The 26,642-nt window shown below is 40.2% G+C and overlaps 1 protein-coding gene across 7 annotated transcripts in view; it reads right to left on the bottom strand.

Annotated features, from left to right (window-relative positions):
- The window catches only part of ROR1 (receptor tyrosine kinase like orphan receptor 1), a 383,873-nt gene that overhangs the window by 164,170 nt on the left and 193,061 nt on the right, over positions 1-26,642 (bottom strand). For 5 of the 7 annotated variants that reach the window (XR_012130193.1, XM_037024370.2, XM_037024367.2 and 2 more), the window contains exon 2: positions 9,017-9,091. Coding sequence is in view for 3 of the 7 variants with exons in the window: in XM_037024370.2 (XP_036880265.1) it covers positions 9,017-9,091 (75 nt within the window). In the remaining 4 variants the exon portion in view is untranslated. Of the gene's footprint in view, positions 1-8,621; positions 8,956-9,016; positions 9,092-9,150; positions 9,295-26,642 lie in introns of those variants that run through there. The other 2 variants (XM_073234068.1, XM_073234070.1) reach the window with 2 other exon arrangements.

Below are 26,642 nucleotides of genomic sequence, written 5' to 3'. Positions count from 1 at the left end.
CTGCGCTCCTCTGCTCCAGCAGTGGGGCCCAGAGGCAAACACCTCCCCTTTGAGCAGGCTTTGAAGAACTAAGCTTGACCAGAAAGGATCACTTTCCCTCTATTGAATGACAGAATTCCCCAGCCTTCATCTTAGGGGTTCATTTCCCTAAAGTGAACAGACCTGTCAAGTGAAGAGGATTCATAGTCTTGGTGGAAGGGAAGTGCTTTCCATGTTGCATGTGTCCACACTGGGTTCCAGGCAAAGGCACCATGAGCTGGTTGCTAGTGAGGGATAAAGCAGACATAGTGCTGGCCAGAAGCTCTCCTGCTTTCCTGTCAAGCAGGTGTGCTCACTGCTTCCAGGCTCAGACCAGGTTTTTTTCATAATTGCTATAAAGGAAAAGGAAACTACGAGTGGGGACTAATTTTGGATGGTCAGGAAAAGCTTATCTGAGATGGCAATTACATCTCTGAAAGAGAGAAAGAGCAAGGAAAGGACGAGTCTGGGCAGAAGGGGCAGTGTATCAAAACACCGTTGGTAGGAAAAGAGCTGGGCTTGCCAGAGGAGCCCAAGGAAACCCGTGTGCCTAGTGCCCGGCCAGCAGGGGAGAACACTGCCAGGCCACGTTGGAGGGAGAGAGGCACTGCAGCATCACTGGGGCATTGTGTACCCAGCTGTTGCCCCAAAGCTGGGATTTGCTGACTTGTTTTATGATTCCATTGCTATCCTTTACGTAGCCTTGATTTTATCAAATTATAATCCCTCTGTGCTCTGGACTTCTAAATTACAAATTTTTCTTCACAGAAGGGAGATTACTCAAAATATGGCCTTTCCCTGGGAGTTAATGGTCAGATTATAACCAATAATGATAACCCATTACATATATATTTTAAAGCATCATACATGCACACAAAATCAGTTTCAGAAAAATTCCTTTTTATAAAAAGTAGTTCCTAGAATTTTAAAGCTGGGATGGATATGAGAATATCTCCTCATGCTGTCAGGAGGAAACACAGGTCAGAAGATGTACCTAATAAGGTTCTAGCTATTGTTTCATTAAAGCAGCACCTTCGAATAGAAATATAATGTGAGCCATAAATTCAAGCAACAAGTGTAGTATTAAGCTGTATAGTAGCCACATTAAAAAGGATCAGGTAAAATTAATTCTAACAATGTATTTCACTTAATTCAACATATGAAAACTTATTTCAACATGTAATCAATGTAAAAATTATTAATAAGGTATTTTAAGTTACTTTATTGTACCAAGCCTTTGAAATCCAGTGTGCATTTTACACTTACACTGCATGTCACTTTGGGTCGGCTCATTTCAAGTACTCAACAGCCACAGGTAGCTAGTGGCTACAATAGGCAGCAGTGAAACCTCACAGTGGATAAGGCACCAGAACGAGGCTGGGCACCTCCGTTTTTACAGATGGGAACACTGAGACCCAGAGCTTAACCGACAGATCGCTGCCCTGGTAGTGGAGCTGAGCTGGGACTAGCATCCAGGCTCCTTATCAAGTGCTCTTTCCCCTAGTCATGCTTACTTTCCACTTGGGAATTAGAAGGCGTGATGGAGGCGGTGCCAAGAGAACTGCCAGAAATGAACACCTATTTGTGCTAGACACCAGGATGGAGCTCTAGGTTTAATTTAATCTTCACAACAACTCCTTGGACTCAATATCACTTCTCCCATTTTCCATAGGAGGTTATACAGGCCCCACACGCTTTTGTGGTTGATAATGACGAGATGATTTTCAGTCCTTTAAAGAAATCAGTGCTGCCAGTATTAGGAAGGTGTTGCTTAAGGCCAAAACCTGGTGAACTTAGGCTGTCTTAAACACATGTCTTAAACATACCAGGAATTCCACCAGGAATTATTCCAGCCAGCTACCAGTGTTACAGATATAATGCAGAAAGCTCTCAGAGACCCCAGTCCTAGAAGGACTGTTCCTTAGCTTGCTAAGCACCAAGCCTCCTGATCCAGTCTGTCCCTTCACTGCTTCAAACACACACTCAGGAACACAAGGAAAGGACTGGGCTACCCGATTCAGACTAGCTGTGAATCCAACTACAAGCTACAAGCCAGTCAGTACCACTGAAATAGACTCTGTAAGTGCCAAGGACAGATCAAGTGAGAGAGTAGGGACAAGAGGAAACAACCACTCCTGAGCTGGAGAACCTGATCAGAGCTCTTGGCAGGAAAGCTCCCTGGGACGAGATGGACTGAGGGGCTGGGGGCCAGCCCGCATCTGTCTACTGTCACCATGCAAGCAGTTGTCCTATGGTACCACACACAAGTGTGACTCATGGGAGTGTTTATAGGCCAGGAAGGCAGTCTTAGGTGATAGCTACAAATGCTCCCACCTCACAGGTGAGCAAAGGGAAGGCCAGAGTCACAGTAACTGCAGAACTCAGGCATGTAAGAACCACACTGTGTACTTCCCTACTACGTGTAAAGCTTTAAGTTAGTAGAGAAAGCCAGCTCTCTGTTTAAAAATGCAAACCAGGACAAAAACACCCTGCAGTCTAGTCTATCAGCACAGAGAACTATTTGAAGTTGGAAGCAGGCCTCTGTATTTTTTTAAATAGTAAGCTCCCTCCCTTTCAGCTACCTATGGGTGCAATTTCCAGTCCTTTCTCCAAAAGAAACATTGGCTTTTTATAGAGAACCTCTGAGACCTCCTGTGACTGAACATGGAAGAAGGGGAAAGATGCTACGTCACACCCCACCCCAAAACTCCCACAGGAAAACTGAGGTTGGATCCTTGTAGATACATTTATTTTTAGGAGATACTTGGTTCTGAAGCATTTGTTTCAGAAATTATCCCCACGCTCCATCAATAGTAGCTTTCAATGGCTCTTCCCGGTGGCCTTGTCTCTTTTAAATTTCATTTCCTGTTGGAAAGGATAAACAGGTAACTGTCTAAATGCCACTAACTGGACTCATTTAACAGAAAAACAGGACCTGAGAGAGGCTGGGGAGCCAGTGGGGACTGATGGGAGGAACAGACCAGCTGGGTGGAGACAAAGGCATAAAGAATACTAAGGGACAGATTTTATTTCACTGCTTCTCCATGTGAGGGAACTTGCCCCACAGGAGGATGGGCGAGGAATTCAAGGAAGACAGTAATGAGCTGCCACATTGGACATGGATCCCTCAACTTGGCCTGGATTCTTGGTGGGAATCCTGATGCTGCCCTCACCCGCAGTGCTCCCCAGTTAAGTCTTTAAACCCTCAGAAGCCTCAGTTGCCTATCTGTTCTACCATACCACACAGAGTGGTGTGAATTCAAATGATGCATGCAACATGCTTAGCAAGTGCCTCACACCTAGAAGGTATATTCACATGCAGTAGCTATGAATTGGCACAGCCAGGATCTGAACCTAAAAATTTGACACCATGTTTCCTACTACACAGCAGGCTTTCTACTGGGCAATAAGCACATGCCAACTGATAAGAGTCTGATTTTAAAGAGGCAGCCACAAAATTGAAAACGTCAGTACAGCATGATAAGGATTCTGATCAAGATAGACATGGGGTGATATGGTGCCCCACGTATGAAATATTTTGGGGACTGTTGATGCATGGTTAATGGGGTAGATGAAAAGACTCATTAATTGCTGTTCTTCCTCTAGAATGCAGGGTCACCAAAGCAGGAACACTGCCTATCTTATTCAGCCTGACGCCCACTTAGGAGCCCTGTGTGGAAAGAGAGTAAGGGAATGCTGACTAAAGCTTTCTTTCCCTGATGCTCAAGTAAAGGAGTTAGCCAAGTCAGGACGGGGTTAAAGACAACTGAGTCAGAAGAAACTGCATAAACAAAGGCACAGGACTGGAAGACTGGAAGGAGAATGATATATTTAGGGACTTAGAGGCAGGCTGCTGAAACAAATGGGGTATAAAAGTAAGATGGTAGGGGTAAAGGGAGGGGAGTGAGCAGGGGTAAAACCAAGAAGAACTTTCTTCATGAAGCTAAGCAGTATGGTGCTGGTGTGGGTGAACTCTCATGTGTGGAAGGCCAGAATGGGCAGCTGCAGACATGGGCTGATTTAATAGGATCTGAAATCCCTAAAATATGCTTTCCTTACAAGCTTGCCAAAGTACCTATGATTTTTTTACTATTAACTCCAAAGTTATAATTATATTAAACCAAAACCAGCTGTTACTTCTTACTCTTAATTAGTTTATCAGATTTGCTAGCCAATTTTCCCAACAACCATATGAGGTAAGTAGCTTTATTTTAAATTTCATCTTTCAAATGAGAAGAGCAAACACAGACAGGTTGAGTAACTTGTCCAAAGTCACACAGAATGTAGATAGTATAGTCAGGATTCAAACTTAGTCACCTTGGCTCCAGGGTCCATTCTCATAACCACCACAGTATCTCAAATCCATCTTCTAGGTTACCGCTGTTCTTTAGCTGAGGGCATCCACTGTTCAATCCGTTTGATGAAAAAAATTTCTGTTACACTCTCTACTGTAATTTATTTGCTATATTTTTATGGTAGTATTTGTTTCTTTAACTTTTTAAAATTGAAGTGTAGTTGATATACAATATTATATTGGTTTCGAGTATATAATATAGTGATTCAGCGGTTATCTACATTATTAAATGCTGACCCTAACTAGTGTAGTTACTATCTGTCAACAGAAAAAGATGTTACAGAATTATTGACTATATTCTCTATGCGGTATTTTCATCACTGTGACTAATTTAGATTATGATTGAGATTTTGTGCCTCTTTAACCCTTTCACCTATTTCACCCACCCACCCACTCTAACCCCTCCCCCATGGTAAGACTAGTCACCACTTCTCAGTGTCTATGAATCTAGTGCCTTTTTGTTTATTTTGTTTTTAGATTCTGTGTATAAGTGGAATCATATGGTGTTTGTCTTTCTCTGCCTGGCTTATTTCACTGAACATAATACCCTCTAAGTCCATCCCTGTTGTTGCAAATGGAAGGATTTCTTTCTTTTTATGGCTGAATAATATTCCATTGTGCATGTACCACCTCTTCTTTATCCATTCATCTACTGACAGACACTTTGGTTGTTTCCATATCTTGGCTATTGTAAATAATGCAACAATTAACATAGAGTTGCATATATCTTTTCAAATCAGGGATTTTGTATTCTTTGGGTAAATTCTTAGAGGTGGAGTTACTGGGTTGTGTGGTATTTAAATTTTTTGTTTTTCGAGGAACTTCCATACTGCTTTCGATATTCCATAATAGTGGCTACACCAGCGTACATTCCCACCAAGAGTGTAGGAGGATTCTCTTTCTCCACATACTTGCCAACACTTGTTATTTTGTGTCTTGTGGGGATAACGGCCATTCTAACTGGTGTGAGGTGGTATCCTATTGTGGTTTTAATTTACAGTTCCCTAGTAATAAGTGATGTGGAGCATCTTTTCATGTGCCTATTGGTCATCTGTGTTTCTTTAGAAAAATGTCTATTCAGGTTCTCTGCCCATTTTTCAGTTGGGTTATTTGGAGTTTATTTTGGTGTTGAGTCACGTGAGATCTTTATATATATTTGGAAGTTAGCCCCTTATCAGATATATCATTTGCAAATACATTCTCCCACACTATAGGTTGACTTTTTGTTTTGTTGATGGTGTTCTTTGCTGTAAAAAATATTTTTAGTTTGATGTAGTCCCACTTGTTTATTTTTGTTTTTGTTTCCCTTGCCCAGGGAGACATATTCTGAAAAAAATTACTCACGCTGACATTCAAGAGATTCTTGCCTATGCTTTCTTCTAAGAGTTTTATGGCTTCATGTCTTATATTTAGATCTTTGATCCATTTAGAGTTTACATTGTGTATGTTGTTAGACAGTGACCTAGTTTCATTTTCTTCATGCAGCTGTGTAGCCATTTGATGAATTTTTAATTTCTACAACTTTTAGAATTTGTTTAGTTCCTTTAAAATATGTCTACTTTTCTTTGTCATATTGTCCTATTCTTGCCCTATGGTTTCTATTCCCTCTTTTACTAGGAAACATTTTAAACATATATACTCTCTCAAATTAGCCTATTGTCTTGAGTTTCTAAGGTATGAACTTCTCTACATGTTTTGCCTGCTGACTCTCACTAGTGGTGGCTTCTTTTTTTTCCTCTCTCTTACATGCACTATAATTTTTAAAAGTAAACTTAACATCAGCAGGAGTTTGCTGTTGTTATTTTGTGGTTTTGATTTTTAAAATTTTGTTTTTGGTGGGAGATCGATATGCACTGGGGTACTGAGACATTTTGTGAGCTGGTTTTAGGTTATTCCCTGTCAGGGTCTTATAGTTTAATCAATTCCAGTCCAATTTTTAACATCAACTTCTTGGTTTGTGGCTTGCACTACACAAGAACACCAGCCTCATACACACATACAAAGCAGATTGGGGATTTGCTTTCTCATGAGTGATCCCAATGGCCAATGGTGGTTGAGAGACTTCCATATCATATCCTTAGCAGAATTTCCCTTATTTCATGCTTGGGTTACTCATTCCTCACTGACAACCTAGGCAGGGAGTTTGTTTCCTATGCCCTCAGCTCTCATCCCCATGGGATACTGAAACTCTATCATCTAAGAACCATACATAATTCCCATATTTTCAGAGAAGCTTTTGCTTAATCACTTTTTGCTGACCATTGCTCTATCATTATGTTTATTCTTCATATCTGGCACCTGGAGATTTTTTTGTGTGTACCAATCTGGCAATGGATTTTTTTCCCATTTCTACCAGCATCTCTCTGTGATGTGGGATGATGTTCTTTAGCAGCTCGATCTATCAAATTGACCAGAAAGCTTTGATTATGCACTTAGTTATCAGTCTTTCCCACTAGACTCTGAGTTCTTGGAGGACAGAGAGCTTTGTTTGATTCATCTTTTATTCCTAATTCTTCAGACAGTGCACAAACCAGATTAAGAAGTGATAGACATTTGATCAATGAATGAGTAAATTATTTAATCAACTTTTTCTTTCATTTTATATGGGAATTAAAGGCCAAACACTAATGATCTTCTAGAGAAAGGTGACACCAAGAACCCCTGCAAAGCCATCTGTGCTCTCTGGGAGGCCATGATGGACAGAGGAGCTTGGGGCCTGCCTTGGTCTGCTTGTCTGGCCAACAGGTTCACTACTGTTGACACTACTTCTTTCTTAAAGGGCAATCACTGCCAACTACACAGCTGGTCTGAAAGAAATTTGAAGTCTGGCAGGCTAGGTTCTTGATTGATGGCTCTACTGCCTTTTAGCACATATTGATGCCCCCTTCTAGCCGTATCTGGAACCGGATCAATGACAGGTAGTGTGCAATGATAACATTTTTCCTGATGGTGCCATATGCAGCTTGCCAATTAAGTTTACATACTTGAAAGCACCTGTGCTTGGTACAGAGTAGGTACTGAGTTAATACTTAGTGCACCTGATTTCTTTTCCAGTAAAGAAAAAAAGAACACAAATACTTGTTGAACATCTACTGCCTCATAGGCATTGTGTTGGGTGTTAGAGATGGAGAGGAATAACATGCAGTCCCTGTTTTAATCCTTAATTAGAAAAAGAACATCCAGATTAAATCTGACAATAAAAATATTACCCTAAATGTTCTTTAAGTGAAAAGACATCTCACCACTTCCTGTCACCCCAAAATGCCTAAAAAGTGTAACCATCAAAATAACTTTACCTGTTACTGTTTTATAAAGTTCTCTCTCCTCAGAGGAGAAATATAAATCCCAGTGTATATATGATCAGACAAAAGAAAGCAATCATAAAAGGTAATTTGTGACAATAACTTTTAAGCTCCTTTTACCACTATAATCCCCGAATTTAGAATCGTGACTGAACTAAAGTAGAAAATCAGTAATTTTGCTGAATGTATTTGCACACATGTATATAGGGATGTGCCCATCCACACATAGGGCCCTAGATAAGATGTAACTCATCATTCCACACATATTCATTAAAGATTTCCTATGAATAAGAGTCTGTGCTAGATGTTGTGCTGGACAGCAAAAAAAAAAAAAAAGAACAAAATAGAAATCCTACCTACAAGGAACTTCCAGGATTAAGGATGAGATAGGCAAGTATAGAAATCACAGGCTATAACAGAAATGCTAAGAGAAGAGCACAGAAAGGGGCTATGGGAGTTCCAAAAAAGGAAAAGCCACCACCTGCTGAGGGATTAGATAAGACTGTGGCTAGTACAGGTAGTCTTTAAGGAGCAGTAATTTTTTGGGTGTAGAAGGGAGTGGGTGGGTATTGGCAAGGAAGGAGGGGCAATGCAGTAGAAAGAACAGCTTAGACAAGAGCAGAGAGGCAGAAAAGCACAGGACATGTAAGAAGACATGGGAATTTGGCTGGAGATGCATAAAGGGACATAAAGAGAAATAAAGCCAGAAAGGAAGGCTGACCCAGATTGCAGGGGCTTTGAATGTGTCGTGATTGGCCATGCAGGACACAGGATCTCTGTAGCAGAGCCAGTGCCTAGCATATGGCCAGGCTTAATCATACTACAACAGCCTCCTAGCAGGAACCTGTTCCCCACATGCACACAGGAAGCTGCCGGCTGTACACACAGGCAATTACAAACATTCCAAATACTCTGCCCTGAACCCTGCAAGCACATCAAATACTCACTGTGAAAGGTCACCCAGCAAACAGCTCTGATCAATCCTGGCTCAGGAGGAATCAAATCCCCTAAATGAGATCCACTAGATGCAGTGTCAGGAAGGTCAGAAACGACCCTATTTCACATCTTGAAGCATTTTTACCATGTGGAACATTTTAGAGGAAGAAGGAAAAGGGATAAGAAAGAGAAAAAAAAAGCCTCCCTACAAATAAAAGAATAGCAAGTAATTAACTGTTAAATGATTACAAAGTAAGCAGAGAATTTATTTTGGCCCCCACCTCCTTCTAGTGATCTAAAAAGCAGTTGATTTCAAAGAAGGCCAAGCCAGCATTAAAAATGGAGTTTCACGCCTCCCCTCATCCGCCTCCCACCCTCTGCCTCCCCATGTGTCCCCACTGCATACCTTTGTCGAGTTCACTTGAAATGTTCCATGATGATGAGGTAGGCACTAACTCAGCAGAGACTGACAACTCTGTTTCTGAAAATAAAAAGAAGGGAGGGGGAAAGACAAGAGCACTATTAAATACAGTAACTTACAGGCTGTTAGAAGCATTACAGGAGATTTCCAAAGGCCCTGCCTTCTGAGGGAGACCACTGCAATCCCACAGCTTATTCAACTGGAATGGCAGCTCGATTTGCCAGGCAGAGGTGCCTGCGTCATAGAGGCTCCAGATGAACAATCTGTAGGTCAGGTTTGAAGATTTTTTCTTTAAAATGTGGGCTCAAAAATTGAAATACAAATATACATTAACAGAAAACCAAACCTGCAGAATGACTAAACGTCATCCAATATAACCTCTTCCTTTTCTTGTTAGAAGATATGTCTTAGACTAACATATTCAATACTCTTCCCATGAAAAATGAGGGTAAAGTTACTCCTGCTGATTCCATTTGTCACATTTGTAAATTGACAGCATGTCTATTAATAGAAAGATCCATTTCCCTCCATTGAAACTTTAAGTCAAAACAAATGAAAGCTAAATATTTGAATATGGAGTTATTATTATTAAGTTGACAAACTTAAAAGATAATTTTCAAAAGCACCATGAATTAAAGGGAACATGCAAATCAACAGTCTAAAGTGCATAATACACTGTGAAGATTTTAAAAATCTTTAATAATACACTGTAATATTTGTATGATATATTTGTTGTTGATTTTGAAAATTTAAGTGTGATATCATCCTGCCAGCACATTTTAAATAGGACTGCATTAATCTCCCCTCAGGACGTGCCTGCACATTACACACATTCTCATCACAGGACTCAGTGCTGGGCAGGATCTCAGAGAGCTCAGAGCCTAAGCCACTAGATACATGACACCCAAGCAGTCAATGCCCCTTCCTTCAGTCTGATGCAGACATCTTTAATCGATTATGAGACTTTTTGCCTCTCAAACCTGGGATCTGCCTCAGAGTCTTTTCAACACAGTGCACTAAGTCACCACTAAAAATGGATCTGAGTTGAAATGCACAGTGAACTTCAGCAAGTGGAAAAAGTGGGATTCAAACCCAGGTCTATTTCCCACATACCTCCTAGCAGCCCATGCTGCCTAGTACTCAAGTCTGTGAACCTGACTTGTTTTTCACCTTGCCTCTCTCTGGCTTCACTAGTTCACCTTAATAAGCACACTTTCTACACTTCCTTATTTACTGCTGGAGCTTATCTGCCACTTGGCCGCAGAAGCCAAACACCACAGCCAGTGAGCTATACGGGCAGTATGCTTACTCACAGAGACCTTGCAAAGGCCCACTTTTAGTTTGTCTATTGGGTGTCTGATTAACCTGCCACACACAGCAGAAACACAGGGTTTTTCTTCTGTGCACACTTCCTTGGCTTGCCTCTTTTCCTCTAAGAAGCAGGTGGGAAAGAAAGCAGACAAACCACACGTACTCTCCCCACCTCAAATGGCCCCCATCCAAAAACAGCAGATTCTTTTAAAGGGACCTGAAGTCAGATGGGCAGTATGTCAGGAATCTTAAAACACATAAAATTCCAAAATACGAAACCAAAAAGAAAAATGTACCCAAGTATGAAAAATGCTTAACACAAAAACACAGAAGGCAGTTATTTCTAGAGTCAACCACTTGTACTAGGAGTGGGTATTTCACGCAGCTGATTTCATCAGGAAGAGCTCCTTGTCTATATTTTGGGGGCCTCCACAAATGATTCCAACCACACCTCCACTCTGACCCCCATCCTGCTGCCACCTGCTTTGGCTCTTTGAATAATGGCCTCTTGTTAGCAGTTTTATGGACTACTGTGGTTTGCCTTCTAAAAAGGCTCAACAAGGACTCTGATACCCAGACTTTGGGGAGCTTGGGAAGAGAAGCAGGGCAGCCAGGGCAGCATTCCAGGCAAGGAAGCAAAGGGTGGGGAAGTGTGGGATTCAGACAGACCTTGACAGCATTTCCATGCAATATTTTCATAGCTTCATCTTACTGCTGCTCACAGTTATACTGCCAAAAATATAGGTTTCATTTTACAGTATTAATTTTATAGAAAGTTAACTCTATGTCACTTGGTGTTTCTAACCTAAGTTTGAATTGCTGATTGAATATAATTTGGGATTGATGACAAATGAACAGATTCTTGGCAGTGCCAACAGTTCCCCAGAAATTGTTCCCCATGTGTCCCTGGACATTAATTACCACTCAGTTCTTGGGCTACAGCAAAGATAATTTCAAGTCACAGGCTCATTAAGTGATTGTGATGATTCTGAGGAATTTTGTTCTCAGCTTCAAGATCTATTCCTTTAGATAACCACATGTTCAGCTTCTCAGATAGAATGATAATAAAAACAGATAAAATATTTTAAAATATGAATAACCTCCCTGAAAAATATTATTTTTCAAGGCTACATTTTTTAAAAGAAAGACTGATTATTTTATGTGAAAAGTTTAATATAAGTAATTCCTCCTCACAAAAGAATGTTTAGTAAGCTTTTTTTCCCTGAAAGGAAGGCTGAACTTGAAATGAGAACCATTAATACAACTTAACCTGAGCTCCACTGATTCCAGGGCGAGCAGCAGCTTTGGTGAGAGACACAACTACCAGCCATGATCCTATAGGTCTCCACTGATGGATTCAGCTCCTCTCCTGTTCTCCTCATCACGGCAGAAGGATGAAACAGTTCCAAGTGCATTTAATGCCAGACTAGCAATCTCTCTTGGTGTAAAATTATTGTGATAATAGTGAATTAATAGGTGCCAATTAGGAGACAGTAGTATATTTAATGGAGATATACACCTACATTAAAATACCAATTTCTGCCACTTATTAATTTTGTGATCATGAGCAAGTTATCTAACATCTTTTGACCTTTATTTTCTCATCTGTACAATGAGGACAGTAAAGGCCATCTCACAGGACTGTTGTAAGGATTAAATCAGATAATGGACAAAAACTGCCCTGCACAGTGCCTAGCACAGAGTGGAAGCTCAAGATCTTTCATGCCTTCCCCTCTATCTAATAAGGCAGACAGTAGCCATCTCTACATGGACATACTCCTGTTAGCCACTATGTCACTGACTAGGTTTGAAGTAACCCATTTGACATGCCTTTAGAAAGACCCTATATTTTGAATGCCTTACTAATTCAAGCCAATCTTTTCATTTGGCAAGGTTTTCCTGAATTCATCACCAATTCTTTAAGAACATAAGTGTTTTTGTGTGTTTTTATTCAATTTCAGCAAATCAAGCATGTTTTAGAAAACGCCAGCCCTTATCTTTCCTGACCTCTGCAGGAGGGCAAACCATCCTCCCGATTTGATCAATAGGAGCTATTATCTTTGCAGCTTCACTGATGATTGACTTTTTGGCACTGATTCTGCAAACCATAAGGTTTTGGTATTTAAGCCTGAACAGTGGGAGTGTTATTTGGAGAGAAGGAAAAGAATAAGCCTTGAATCCTCCTCATTGATAAAAGCCTGTGCTCTCTGAAGGATTACTGGTTCATCTCAGCAGTTGGCAGGTAGAGACCCAACACTCACAGGATGTGGAAGCTCTTCTAAGAAGCACCCAGCCATGCCACATCCTGTATCCTCATCTGGCAATACATGAAGTTACACAGGCAAAAACCAGCATACTCACGAGGTCAGGGGCCAGCCCAGTGGTCTCAAAGGCCAAGTATAAGGGAACAACCCCAGTGCCTTTCTTGACCAGGGTCACTGAGTCCTTCAGTGTTACATCTGGATGGGCCTTAGCGGCCCAGGACTTATGTATCAAACTAGGTTCTTCGTATCCTCAAGATTGTGTGGATGTATCATTATGAGAGGCACAAGAGGATTTGCAGGTAGACACGACAAGAGGACAAGACTCTAGGCCCTCCTTCAATAACTTACATTTCTATTTTACATATTCAGGTGCTGTGGGAAAGGCTCTGATGCTTTAAACCAAAAAAATTTAAGCTTCTTATGTGATATAATCTTTTCATTTACAGATGAAGAACATGTGTCCCACAATAGTCAAGTTACTTGGTCAAAATCACCATTCTAAGATAAAGCTAGACTGTAGAAATCACTTAAAAGTAAGTGTATGCTGCCTTCTCGCTGAGCCCCATTTCCTTCTGTCTGTACCCCTAGGATGTGATATGTAGCCTTAGAGGCTGAGTTCAGAGAGACACACAGAGAATTTCCAAACAGCCAGTGTCAGTTCCACAAAAGGGGTACACTTTCTTCTGTGGTTAAAGAAAGGTCTCTGTCTGGGATCATCTGGTGGAAGGGGAGGAGGCGGGGGCGCTGACAGCTTTGAGCTCTCTGGCTGGCAGTGCTACATTAGGCAGCATCCGGTGAAGGCTCTCCATCTTGGTCCCTTCCTCTCTTCAGTGCCTCTGTGAAGGAGAAGCCCACAGCCAGCGGTCTCCTTTTTCATGACAATCCCTGGTTGGGAAAGGAACTCTGCTCTCCTCAGCACAAGGGCAGGCAGGCGACATTCCCCAACAGCACGAGGATTTAGTCAGCCTGGGCACTGCTCTAGCCCTTGGTTCATAGCCACCCCACATCTAGAGTCTTGAATGAGGGGCCCCTTTACGCTGGGAAGTCTCCCTCACCCCATGGGGATAGTCAGGAGTGGAGAACTGCTATGCACAGTGTCTCTGAGGACCTCATAATCCTCAGTGACCTCAAATTTGGATTTCGATGTAATCTTTAAATGAAGTTATCAGTATAGTCACAGAGAAAGAAAAGGGCACAACCCCATTTCAAGGGCTCAGTAGATACATGTGGCTCTCGTGCTGATGGCACAGGTACAGAACATTTCTTTTACTGCAGAAAGTGCTACTGGACAGCACTAGGGAGTAGGGAGCACAAACTTTTTCTGTGAAGAGTCAGAAAGTGAACATTTTAGTCTTCATGGGCCAAACAAATGGTCTCTGTCACACCTACTCAACATTGCCTGGGAAGTGTGAAAACAGCTACAGACAATATGTAAATGAATTGGTATGGCTGTGTTCCAATTAAACTTTATTTACCAAAAAAAAAAGGAAAGAAAAAGAAAAAGGGCACAATCCTGCAAACTTAAACCCAATTACCCAACCATAGGACCTGGACTGCTCTGTTTTCATATAACCTGTAATGAGTTTGTAAACAGCCCAACTACCGCACATGTGGCAAATCCATTAACTTGTTGAAGAAAAATAAAAAATATACCAAAGTTTGTGGTATTATTAATATTTTTATGTAGAGGCAATTGAAAAAAGAAACGTTGTCCAGGTTTTCTCAATGTCTGACAGGTTTTGCATGTGTTCAGAGATGTTCTCAACCATTCTATAATGTATCATTATTATCTCCATTCTAGGATCGAAGAATCTGAGGCAGAGATATTAAGGTATTTGCTTACTCAGCTTGTTGGGGTGGGGATGGGAATTACAATCAAACCCAAGCAGTCTGACAGCAGAGCTAAAGTGTCTCCAACTGTGCCAAAACGCTGGGAGGCAGCAGCGATGTGCTGAGAGGTGTACCCACTTGCTCTCCGGATTCAGCCCCCTTTTGCCCTAGAGGACCCCTGTGAACTCTAAGCTCTGCAGAACCTAGTTAGAGAACTAGCACCAGAAGCCACACTCCTCCTCAATCAATGTTTGGTTACCTAATTTTAAAACCCAAAAAGGTTGGTGGAAAGGGAGGAGAGGAAATACTTCCTTGAATCACATGTAAATGCCTTTTTTTTCATTCAGAAATACTATTTCCTTTCTAAATCTGTTAAATAAATATTATGGATCACATACTGTTCTTTTATTTAAAGAAATTATGCTATACAAAGCACCACAATGACACACATCTTAAAGTGAATAAAAATAGTCTTGAAAATGATCTTACTTAAAAACTATCAAAGTTGGGCTCTCTTCCATGAAACTCTAGAGATTCACTCACTCATTCACTCATTCACTCATTCATTCAACAGACATGTGCATCAACACTTTTCATGTATAAGACTGGGATGAAAACAACCTGGTCTCTAACGTTTTTCAAGCACTTACAGTCTAGGGGGAGAAGCATATAGGAACACAATTATAAATCTATAGTGTTATAGGGCATCAGTAGAAATGGACAGAAACGGCTTCCCCATCTCATTCCCAGTCATTCCTCCTATCCCACCCTAACCAGCCTAAAAACACCAAGAGCACTGAATATATTCCAAAAATATATATAATGCATAGCTGAGATTGAAAGAAGAAGAAGTTCTCTGGTACCAAAAAGGAAGAGAATGGTAGCTGATGTGAAGGTGCCTATAAATATAGGCCTCCAGGTTGGGGGCTGCAGTTTCAATGCTAATTTGGAAACCAAAGATGTGGCCAGAGAGATTTGAATTCTTGCTTAAAGCCTTCACTAGAGCCTAGGAGAGTGCCCCCATCTGTGGAAAGGCGCTGGAAACACTTTCCCCTACTAGACTCTTGGAGTCCACCCAGGACTTGAGTTGTAGGGCTGGGGGAGTCTCTACAAGAAATCAGAAGGGTGTGTAAAGACTGGAGCAGTCCAGTGTACCCTTCACCTAGTTTCATTCCATGACGACAGCTCATGCAATCATGGTACAATATCAAAACCAGGAATTTGATATTCTTACAATGTATGAGTATAGTTATATGCCATTTCATCACATGTAGGTTCTTATAACCTCCACTACATAAAATATAAAGAACTATGTCATTCTCACAAAGATCTCCCTCATATTACCCTTCATAGTCATACCCATCTCCATCCTCAGAGCCATTCCTAACCCCTGGCACCCACTAATCTGTTTTCCTTCCCTACCATGTTGTTGTTTCAAGAATGTTACAGAAGTGGACTCGTACAATGCCCTTGCTATCTGTCCAATTTGTTCAGTATGTCAATGATTTGTTCTTTTTATTGCTGTGTAGTATTCCATTGTATGGCTGTACTATCCTTTGTTTAACCACTCACCTTGGGCATTTGGTTATTTCCATTTTCTGGCTATGAAAAATAAAACTTAAAAACACACTCACAGACTTTTGTGCTAAATTCAGTAAGAAGGAAGTTGATTCTAGAAGGAGGAGTCATATGCAAGAAGCAGTAAGAAGCAAATACATTGGAAAATATTTTGAAAATGTTAACTAAGATTTGATTCTAAAAATAAGCACATGATAAGGAGTAGAGCAGAGGTAAAAAGAGGGTTCCAAGGCAGCCCAGAGGAAAAATACACCCTCCAGTCTGGGAAGGAAAACCCCAAAAGAGTGGGAGAGATGTTCCAGTCTGAGAGGAGGCCTGTGTGTTAGAAATACTACGGCACCTTGGCAGTACAGATAACTCAATAATGGGCACACTCAATTACACAGAAGCAAACTTTTCCAAGAAGTAAACCAACAGTAATTTCAAAACCCAGGAGTATCTAGTTTTTTTGTTTTTGTTTTTGTTTTTAAAGACAAAAAGGAAACATTCCAGCTAGTTACTGGTAAGGCAGGATCTTTTTAAGGCCAGTGCAAAGTCCTAAGAGAAATTTCAAAACGGCTCAAACCTTATCTTCCCCAAAGAGAAGTTCAATGAATGAACCCAAAGTTAGTACTCCCTCATTCACCATGGTGCCACCAGACTCAATGGATACTTAATTCAACAAAAGGTTAGTTTATTTCTGGCTTCAGAACAAGTTGGCAAAAACAGAGTAAAGAAAAGGAGGAAGCACGCAAAAAATACTTAGTTCAGAAATTGGTCGTATCTGCCTACCAAGCTTTCATTTCCTTTCCTTTCAGGTGCTGCAGACACCTCAGATTTCCAGGAACGTCAACAAATTTACTCTTTTCTTCAGGTTTCCACTTGACCACTCTTCCTTACATGCTTTTCTCCTCAAAAGTGCCTCCTGGGGCAAATTTTCCTTCTTACCCATCCTGCTGTGTAATCTGTCTTTGTTTTCTGGGGTTTGCCATTTAATTTTCCCTTTCGTACGGCACACATACACATTTATTTCCTATTGTATAGTCAATTTTGTAATAAAAGTCTATTACTCTGTAATTGTCTCTAATTAATCCAAAGTCATCTGTCACTCAAAGGAAACAAGAGATCCCAAGAGAGATGCTTTCTTAGCTGCAATCCCATGACAGCCTGAGAGTTTATTCTTGACTCTTGCAAAAAGATGAAGTCTTTGGTTCAATCCTACCCAAAGTGAGAACAAAGTTAAGTTGTGCTGCGTGTTCCCTAAAGTCATAGTATATTAGCATACAGTTTGCGAAACATGGCCACAAAGAATTTCCTTAAATATTCCTTACTTTCACCTGGAGCTTAATATAATTATGTTCATTGGCTTGTTCAGATTCCTCCATCCATCCATCCAATCATTCAACAAATATTTACTGAGCACCTCTGTCCCAGACTAGCTAAGTGCTAGTAAGGTGCTGGGGTCTAACGGTGAACAAAACCAAGACCGTTCCTTACTTCATGGAGCTCACCGTGTGTGGTAAGGACACAAAGTAAATGAAAGTAAACAGTATGACAAATTCTGTACAGGATGGGGAATAAATGGGGGTGGAGAGTAAATGGACTTAGCACAGTCTTGGAGGATCCTGTCCTGACCAAAGATTTTGGTGATGAGCCTTACATGACTTATGGAATGCCAGATGTTTAGGTGGACACAATAAATCTGGATAATCTAATTTCCTCCTCTAAATAAAACAGAATAGTTTTTCTTAAAAAGTGAACAAAGCACTGGGAACTCTACAGTGGCTATGTCTTCACCTGCCATAATCACATAAACTGCCCATGTGTGCAGAATTTGGAAACTAAAAGGTATTTTCTACTGGCAATTGGGAATGCCTGTCAGGTTTAGTGATTTGGCTATAGCCCTATATACTTCCTAAATAGTCTTTAACGAGGACTGTGTCTTTTGTGCTTTTATCTCCTTAGCAACATAAATATCTGCTGGGAATGGAGGGTTAGTCTAACCTAAGTGGTTCTCAATTTCCAGTTCCTTTTACCTTTCTAATTTATACTTGGCTCCAAAAAAGAGAGCAAATAATTGCTCATTCACCATGGTACTATGCACAGGTCAAGTGACCTCTGCTCCAGCCAGACCAATGAAGAAGTGGAATATATACACACAACAGAATATTTGATGCACAACTTTTAGTATAATGTTGACATCAATAAATCTTTGTGTTTGAATCTCAAATAGGATACTTCTGTTTCAAGCTATGTTTAAATCATAGCCAAACAACTATGCAGTTTAAAAGGAAAATAAATCTGCTAATTCAGTGATACTCATTTTTTATAGAAACGACAAAAATAAAACTGGAATTACTCTAATATCCTACTTTACAACTTGCACTTAACTTGATGGTCCATGTGTCCTTTGGCCATCAGTGAGTAAGTGGTCTTCCTTTCATTCTGATTAAACAGTTAACTTCCTGAGGGCAAGGATCATGTCTCACACATCCTTTGTGGTCTTCCTGGTTTCTGCACCTCGAACAGGCTGGATGTAAGGCAGAAGAGCAGAGGGATGAAAGGTGCTGTGTTGACTTTAAACTCAGACATGTTCAAATCCTGGGCCTATCACATACTAGCTTATGACCTGGAGCAAATCATTTCACCCCTCTAAACTTCAGGTCCTCATTCATAAAATGGGTCTTGTCGTAACTGACTATGCAGGACTGTGTGGAGAATTAACTAGGAAAATGGTCAAGGATGAGTGCAGTGCCTGGGAAATGGTAAGCCTTCAGTGAAGTAGCAGCTATCCTACTCAGTAAAGATTTTTTTTTACTTATCAAAGATGTAGTTGGAAGGGTATTTAATACATTTTATTCCCACATCCAGCTGGGGAGCATTTTAAACAAATACAAATTCTAGACCCCTATCCCTGAACTACTAAATCTCCCCAGGTGAGTCTTACATAACCAGCTTAGGACTGGTCCTCTACAAACCACTAGTTCAGGGAAACTCAAATAATAGCAGGCCTGTAAAAAAAAAAAAGAAAGAAAAGCACAAGAAAGGTTTAAATAAACTGATATGTTTAATGTAATTTTAGAATTAGGGGAAAGGTAGTAAAACTTAACTCTTGTTTTTGTCCTAAAATTCCAAAGTGGTCAGCACCCTCAGTACTAAGACAGCTCAATGGATCCTAACCAGAACAAAATTGGTGTCTCTTAAATGTCTTTCAAAGTCAAGCATTTATGTTTAACTTGAAGTTTCTCTTTATTGGTTGACCAACAATTTAGCCAACAGACTTTTAGGATGGAAATTATCATCCTATAAAGAATAGGGCAGTATTATCTCTAGTATTTATGTTGCACAGGATTTCAACAACTGGAAATTTTATGTTTACAGAGCTCTCCACCAAATGGGCAAATTGGGCACCCTCTAAAAATGTGCAGTCATCCTACTCTAGGCATAGATGGAGCCGGAAACAAAACCCTTTTCAGCTTTGATTCTCAGCCACTTGAAGCGTTTACAAAGAGAAACCCACTTTGGATGCAGTTGAAAAAGCTATTAAGATTCCAAGCACCTTACAGAAATACAAGTACCTTGTATTTAGGTAGCACTTTTCCTTTCAAGAAAGTCTGTACATAGAACAGACATTAGCTCATGACTCCACATGTGAAGGATCAAGGCCTGAGATAATCATACCCTGGTTGGAGTTGAAGAAACCCAGACTTGGCCAGAGAACCTGCCTAAGGTCCCCTGGCATGTCACAGCTGCCCAGAGAACGGACCCATGCTCTTCCCTCACCATGCCTGGCTCCATGTAGGCTCACTATTACACCGCTGGGGAAGCCACATCCCCATTTTAAGGTCTTATTTTTTTCTAATTCCCTTTAGCACACTGTTAATTCAATCATTTCAAAGTTCCAAAGAGTGAGGAGTAAAATTTTTTAAAAGAACTATTCTCAGAAAAAAAAGTATATTGAAAGTATAATTTGTACCTCTGGCTGTCCCTGGAAACTATATGTTAAAGTAAATGGGATTGAGGGACTCCAGAATTAGTGGAAATTATTTTAATCAGAGAGGTAAATTTAGGAGGATTACTATTATCCTGCAAGACAGTAAGATGGTTTTGCTCCAGCCATATTAGCCTGGCGTGTAGGATCTAGATGGCTGGCAATTTTCAAATACTTAATTTGCTTCAAATTGCTCTAGTTTAAAATGCTTTGCCCGTCTGGACTGGGTTTCCTGTACCATGTCATTGTTGATAGCCTGGGGAAATTAATAATTAAAATTAAATGAGGAAAACATTAAGCAGAGCATAAGTTGGGATCAGAATCCCTTCCCAGATCCTCATAGCTTAATCTCTCCCTCTTCCGAGGTCCCATAGTGTTTTATCTATTCATCTCTTAAGACACTATATGGTTTATAAGGTGACCTGCAGTTGTTCAGTATACTTTTTACTAAGATTGTCTGTTTCTCAAAGCTACAGATGAGGTCTTACTTATCTCTACATTACTCACAGCATCAACTGCCACGGTATAGGCATTCAACACATGTTTCAGAATGTATAGTTGATGTAAGAGCTGCACTTGCCATCCGTTACCACATTTATTTGCATAAGGCAGCATGGTAGATTGCAAAATGGCTGTAATTCATTCTGCCCTGCACCCACACCTTTTTTGTAGCTCTACTCATGAGAGCTGCCCCACCTTAAGTCAGGGCTGGACTTTCTGACTTACTTTGGCTCACAGAATGTTTCAAGATCAGTGTGGACCAGTCCAGACCAGAGAAACATCCAGCCAACACACTGACACATGAGATAAATAAATGCTTGCTGCTTTGGTCACTAAGCTGAGGGGTGGTTTGTTACACAGCACTGTTTGGGTAACAAATACCCACTCACAGAGGAGAACACTTTGGCTCAATGAACTTAGGAACTAGCCTAAAACCATAAAGTGAGAAAGTCAGGATTTGAATCCAGTCTTCCCAATTCTAAAGCCCACAGTCTTCCTACTAAATAAAATGACCAAATTTCAAATATTCTTGTCCATTCAGAAACAAGTTTGAGAAACCAAAGATGAGACAAGGAGGAGGAGCAGAGCTTCCTTTCATGCTGTGAAGTGCAATGGAGAGCCGCCCGCTAGGCTGAGTCACCCTGCTCCATGTATTGGTTGCTCTTTTCATCAGACTTACGAGATGCAAGAGTACAGGCTCTCTTCCAAACAATGATCTGGAAGGAATGATATTCCCGAACCATAAACTCAGAACTCAACGAACAGCAACTGCTAGTCAAAGTAGATGATCTGGTCATTCCCTCAAGCAATAGACTTTTTATTCATTCTCTTAACAGAAAGTAAAATAATGTTGCAAGTAGTTAAATTTGTGAGTATTCTCTTCCACCATCAATCTGCCAAAACTGTTTTGGTTTCCAGTCTGATGAAAACAGTTTGAGTTGGTTTCCAGGTGTCAATATCTACATCTGAAATTTAGTTTTACCCATAGCCTTTAAGCAGCCTTCGTATTTGTGGCTGCAGGCATGGGAACTTTTCCCAAGAATTGCAGACCAGGCTTTTGCATTTGCCAGAGTTCCTCTTATGTGAAAAGGGTGAGCTCTTCCTCCTCCCAGAGTGCAAACAACTGCATTTCAGGAGGCCTTTTTAGTCAACGGCAGTGAACAGGAACGACCAGAGCTACTGTGCACATGATGGATGATGGGGCAGCCTGTTTGCTCATGTGTGTCACCTGCCAAGATGAGCTACTTGATCTCCAGCTGATAAGAGAATGCTCTTAATAGCTGTTTTTCTCAGAGAAGGTGTATGCCTTCCCTATATGGAATGCAGCCATCCATTTTCAGTCAGGGATGACCAAGGTATTTGGGAAACCTTCTTAAAGCTGGTGGAACCATTTGGAAGAGAAGCAACCCAACAGGTTCTGTTTCGCTTCCCCCCCCCCCTTGAGTTCACAGTCTAGGTGCCGGGCTGTGACATCATCCCCTAGAAGACCTCCCTCATCCACAAGCCTGCTCTGGTGTCCTTATTTCTCCTGATCTGCTGCCTCAAAATCCCCATTAAGCCACTGTATCCTCAGCATATGGGAGAAATTTACTTAGTGCTCTTCCAGTGAAAGAGGTTTTTCAAAATTTAAAAGCCATAAAAAGAAAGATGATGAATTTGATTTCATTAAAATAATCTACAGTGGAAAAAAGCAAAAAAAAAAAAACCAAAAGACAAGAAACTGGGAAGAAAAAATTATAACAATTCAAAAGGCAAAGGGCTAGCTGCCTTAGTATAATAAGCAAAAGTTCCTATTAATAAGCAAGAAAAGAGCCCAAGAATGCAATAGATAAGTGGACAAAGGAAAGGAATAAACAATTTACAGATAAGGAAATATATGTGGTTCTTAAACACATGAAAACATGCTAAGCTCACTGATAATAAAAAACATGTAAATTAAAATGTCAATGAGATGTCATTTTTCCCCAATCAATTGGAAATTTTAAAAGAGCTCTGTGACTCTCTATACTGAGAGGGATGTGAGGAAAAGGGAATTCTTATAGGGGTAGGAGTATAAATCGGTACAACGTGGCAATATCTATGACAATTTTAAACATAAATACTCTGTAAGCAGCAATTCCACTTTTAGGAATTCATCTTACAGATGTTCCTCAAACATGCATGAAATGGTGTTTACACATGATTTTCAATGCAGTATTGTTTGTACAGAAAAATACTGGAAACAACCTACTTGCCGAGCAACAGGGGACTGTTAAATAAATTACAGCCTATCCAAAATTTACAGCGGAATACAAGGCAACTGTTAAAATAAAAAAAGCTCTTTATGTACTGATTTGGAAAAAAAAACACCAAAATAAACTCTTGAGTTATAAAGGGGGGGTGGGGGTGAGCAAAGTACTGGTCATATATATAGAAAAACACCATGTATGTAAAAAATAATAAATGCTTAGGTGTGCTTCTATTTGTGGGTATACATAATATATATGTATCATATATATACTGTGTATATATATTCTTATATTTACAAATGCACATTTTCATTTATATATGTGTAGATATATAAAATAGCTATTAAGGGGATATACAAAAATTGGGAAGTGCTACATCTGAAAAAGGGAAATGAGGGGCTCAGGTCAGGGGTGAGAAAGACTTACTTTTTACTATATATCCTTTTATACTCAAAAAGTTTTATGCCAGGCACAAAATGTTTTTTAAAAAAAGTTTAAATAGAAGATTATTCAATGATTCCTCCTTCATCTGAGGTTTCTCTTGATGTATGCCTAGTATGCTATGGGACCCCAGAGGAAGAGCACCCCATCAGAGTAGGTGAGAGAGTAACAGAGATGCTCATAAAGGTTGCCAAGGGATGTTGACTCTTGAGTTGAGTCTTCAAGGATGAGTAGACAGCGGGGCAGACGAAAGGCTCTTCTGTCTCAGGGAGCTGAGCGAATTTGGGGAACTACAAACAGTTCATTATCTATCACTGCATGTTCATTTTTGCTTTTTTTTGAATACTCATTTTTATATCCTCCAGTGCCAGACATTTACTAAATACCTAATACTTGCTGAATCTCACTGGTAGGCAGAAGAGGACATGGGTCAAGAGATGCAGGCTCTGCCCTAAAGGCTCCCACACTAATAAGGGGCAGCACTGATGGCTAGCAGCAGGAGGAGGTGGCAGAGTGGGAGAAGGAAGACCTCTGAAAACACAGCACTAACTAGCAGGACTGCCATACTAATAACATTTTATGTATCAATGATAGCTTGCAAAGTACATTTATACATGTTTTCACAAACATTTCTTGAAATGTTATTATCCCCATTTTAGTTGTGGAAAATCCAAAGATTAGAGAGTGGTAGTCCAAAAGTCATTGCTAAAAGGGGCTGAGTAAGACTTGAATCCATGTTCTGTCCCCTCCTTTCAGTGGGGACGTTTACTTAAACTATCATTAATTAAACCTTTTTACTAGGATGTGTATATCTACTTCATCTCTTTAGATATAAAAACCTGAGCAGAAGTCTAACCTAATTACATAACTTGTTACCATGAATGTTTTTCCATTCTCTGGCATTTAATGTATCATCTAGTCCTTACACTATGAACTGTTTGACAGCTACAAGGGTTTTGTGCTTTTTTTTAAGTTCACAAAACAAAACAAAAAAAGTTTCAAAAGAAATTCTCCCCAGTGGATGAAATAGGTGAAGGGGATAAAGAGGCACAAACTTCAAATTATAAAATAATTTAGTCACAGGGACAGAGGTATCACATAGGAAATATAGCTCATAATACTGTAATATCTTTGTATGGTGGCAAATGGTAACTAGACTTATCACGGTGAGCATTTAACAAGGTATATGACTGATAAATCATGAAGCTGTTTGTCTGAAACTAATATATAATACTGTATATACACTATATTCCAATAGAAAAAAACAGTAAAAAAAGAAATTCTTCCCAACCAAAAGTTACAATTTTAAAATTTAAGGTCAGGGAATTTTGGTCACACTGTACAGACATCACTATTTTCATTTTCATTTTCTATTGTCATATCATGTTCTCCACACTGAAATGTAAAATGTGAGAGGGAGAGTTAGTCAAGCAAAAAAGTTGATAGAGAAAAGAGGGTCATCGCATTTCATGACACCTTGGTGGTGGTAGACTGGTTTCCCCAACACACTTAGAAATAAACAGGTACCAATGATCCCTCCTTAAGGCGTTCCTTCTTTGTGCAAAGGCCTTCCTGTCTTTCTTTACCTAAGGAAACTCAAAAGCATTAACTCCTGCCCCCAACCCCCTGCCCCTTGTCTACAAACTTCCCTAGGTAGCAGATCTCAATGGATACAGCACCTAAATCACAAACAATGTTAACAAAAGGAAAATCTGCTGCTCCTCTAAACCAACCACAGCCCAGAGCAGACACTGGAGACAACAGTGACGACAGGGGTGAAGAGCTGCCTGTCCCTGCCATTCACTGGTGATTGGCTGTTCTGTTTTGTTTTTGCCACCTGGCGTAGAATGCCTGTGCTGAGGTGCTCATCACTGGGCATGGATGATACCATTCCAAACGCATAATATGGCAAACAGGCAAACTAGGAAGTAACCGCATTGCCTTGACTTTGCACAATAAGGCCTTATTTAGCTGTATGTCAGCAATCTGACAACCTCAAATATTTGAAATACAGCTGGCTGTGAACTACAGGTAAATATTTTTCAACGTTCTGAGTGGTTAAAGTAGGAATCTCAAAGCCCATGCCATAAAGCTCATGTATGACAATTGTAAGTGAATCTACCAATCCTTTACTAAAACAGGGTTTTTAGTTTACACACAGTTTTAACATGCCTTTCAGTTATAATAGTGCCTATGTTAGGAGGATTCTGAGTTCTCTATAAAGAGCTAAGAAAATGAGTTATTCCTCCTTGTCTTTTACTTTTTTTGTTTTGTTTTTAAAGAAAGGAAGATATTCTGGCTTTTACCTTTTTTATGTAAACATATGGCATGTGCTTGGAAGGATGATACATGAGGAACTAGGTTTTCAAACACACAGTTCAGTTGCTGTTAGAGTGCCTTTCAAGTATTTTACCCTCAACAAAAATACATCTTCCCTTCTCTGGAAAAGATGTTTGGGATTTGTTTTTAAGGGTAAAAAGGTTCAGAATAAAACTGAAAAGTCTTCTTAGATGTGAAAGAGCTCATAAAGAAAAGACATTTAGGTGAGTTAGGCATGTACATCAGAAATATACAGAATATTTTCAACTACTTAGGAACTTTCAAAAACCACGCCAGTATTTCTAAGGCACTCCATTCATCCTCCCAAGGGCAAATTTGGAAACTGCCGATTTAACCTGGCATTGGAGAGTCAATGAATTACAGGACAGGGTCAGGTGGGGTGAAGCAAGCCTTCCATAGACTTTCGTATATGAAGACCCAAGTTCAATGTGCTCCTGGGAATTTCAGTCAAAATACCCTTCCACCCCAGGCTTCTGTTCCTGGGCAAGTCTTCAGATGTTCACTTCAACAGTGGAAAAGGTCTACTGCTCTCAAGGCCCTCGGTGGCTATGTCAAAAGACATAGCTGTATATCTAAACATGCAGCTCAATTTTATTTCAAAAGTACAGACCTTGTACCTTTTGCTTGCTGTTGGGACCATGAGGAAGGTATATGAGAGCAGGGACTACCTGTTCCTTCTAGCTAGGAAAGAGAAAATATGTGAGAAAACTCATAATGATGCTAAACTGACCCTAAACTGAATAAAAGCAAGTACTATAGATATCAGGCATTCTGAGCAATGAGGAAGAAATGTTGGAAAGGAATGAAGAGCAGCTTAGTCTGTTAAAGTGATTCAACAATATCCACACATTCATATGCATATTCCATATGGACATCATTATTAGAGAGTAAAGCTGGGAGAATGGGAGAAATAATGTAATTTCCAGTCACTCTAATCTGCTAGACAAACTGTGGTCCAGAATCAGTTGAGACACCTGATAAGAGATCTTGAAACCACATCACTTAAGAAACAGTTGAAGGAAACCAGAATGTTTGGCCAAAGAGAAGACTTGTGAATGACTGATGGCTGTTTTGAAATATCAGAGAAGTGATATATGGAAAGAGGATATGACTTATTCTGTGAGTTTGTAAAGATCACAATTTGGACT

The sequence above is a fragment of the Manis javanica genome, chromosome 4 (genome assembly GCF_040802235.1).
Source record: "Manis javanica isolate MJ-LG chromosome 4, MJ_LKY, whole genome shotgun sequence".
In the NCBI taxonomy this organism is placed as follows: domain Eukaryota; kingdom Metazoa; phylum Chordata; class Mammalia; order Pholidota; family Manidae; genus Manis; species Manis javanica.
The sequence above is the reverse complement of the archived record's forward strand: the minus strand, read 5'-3'. Positions and strand labels throughout refer to the sequence as shown.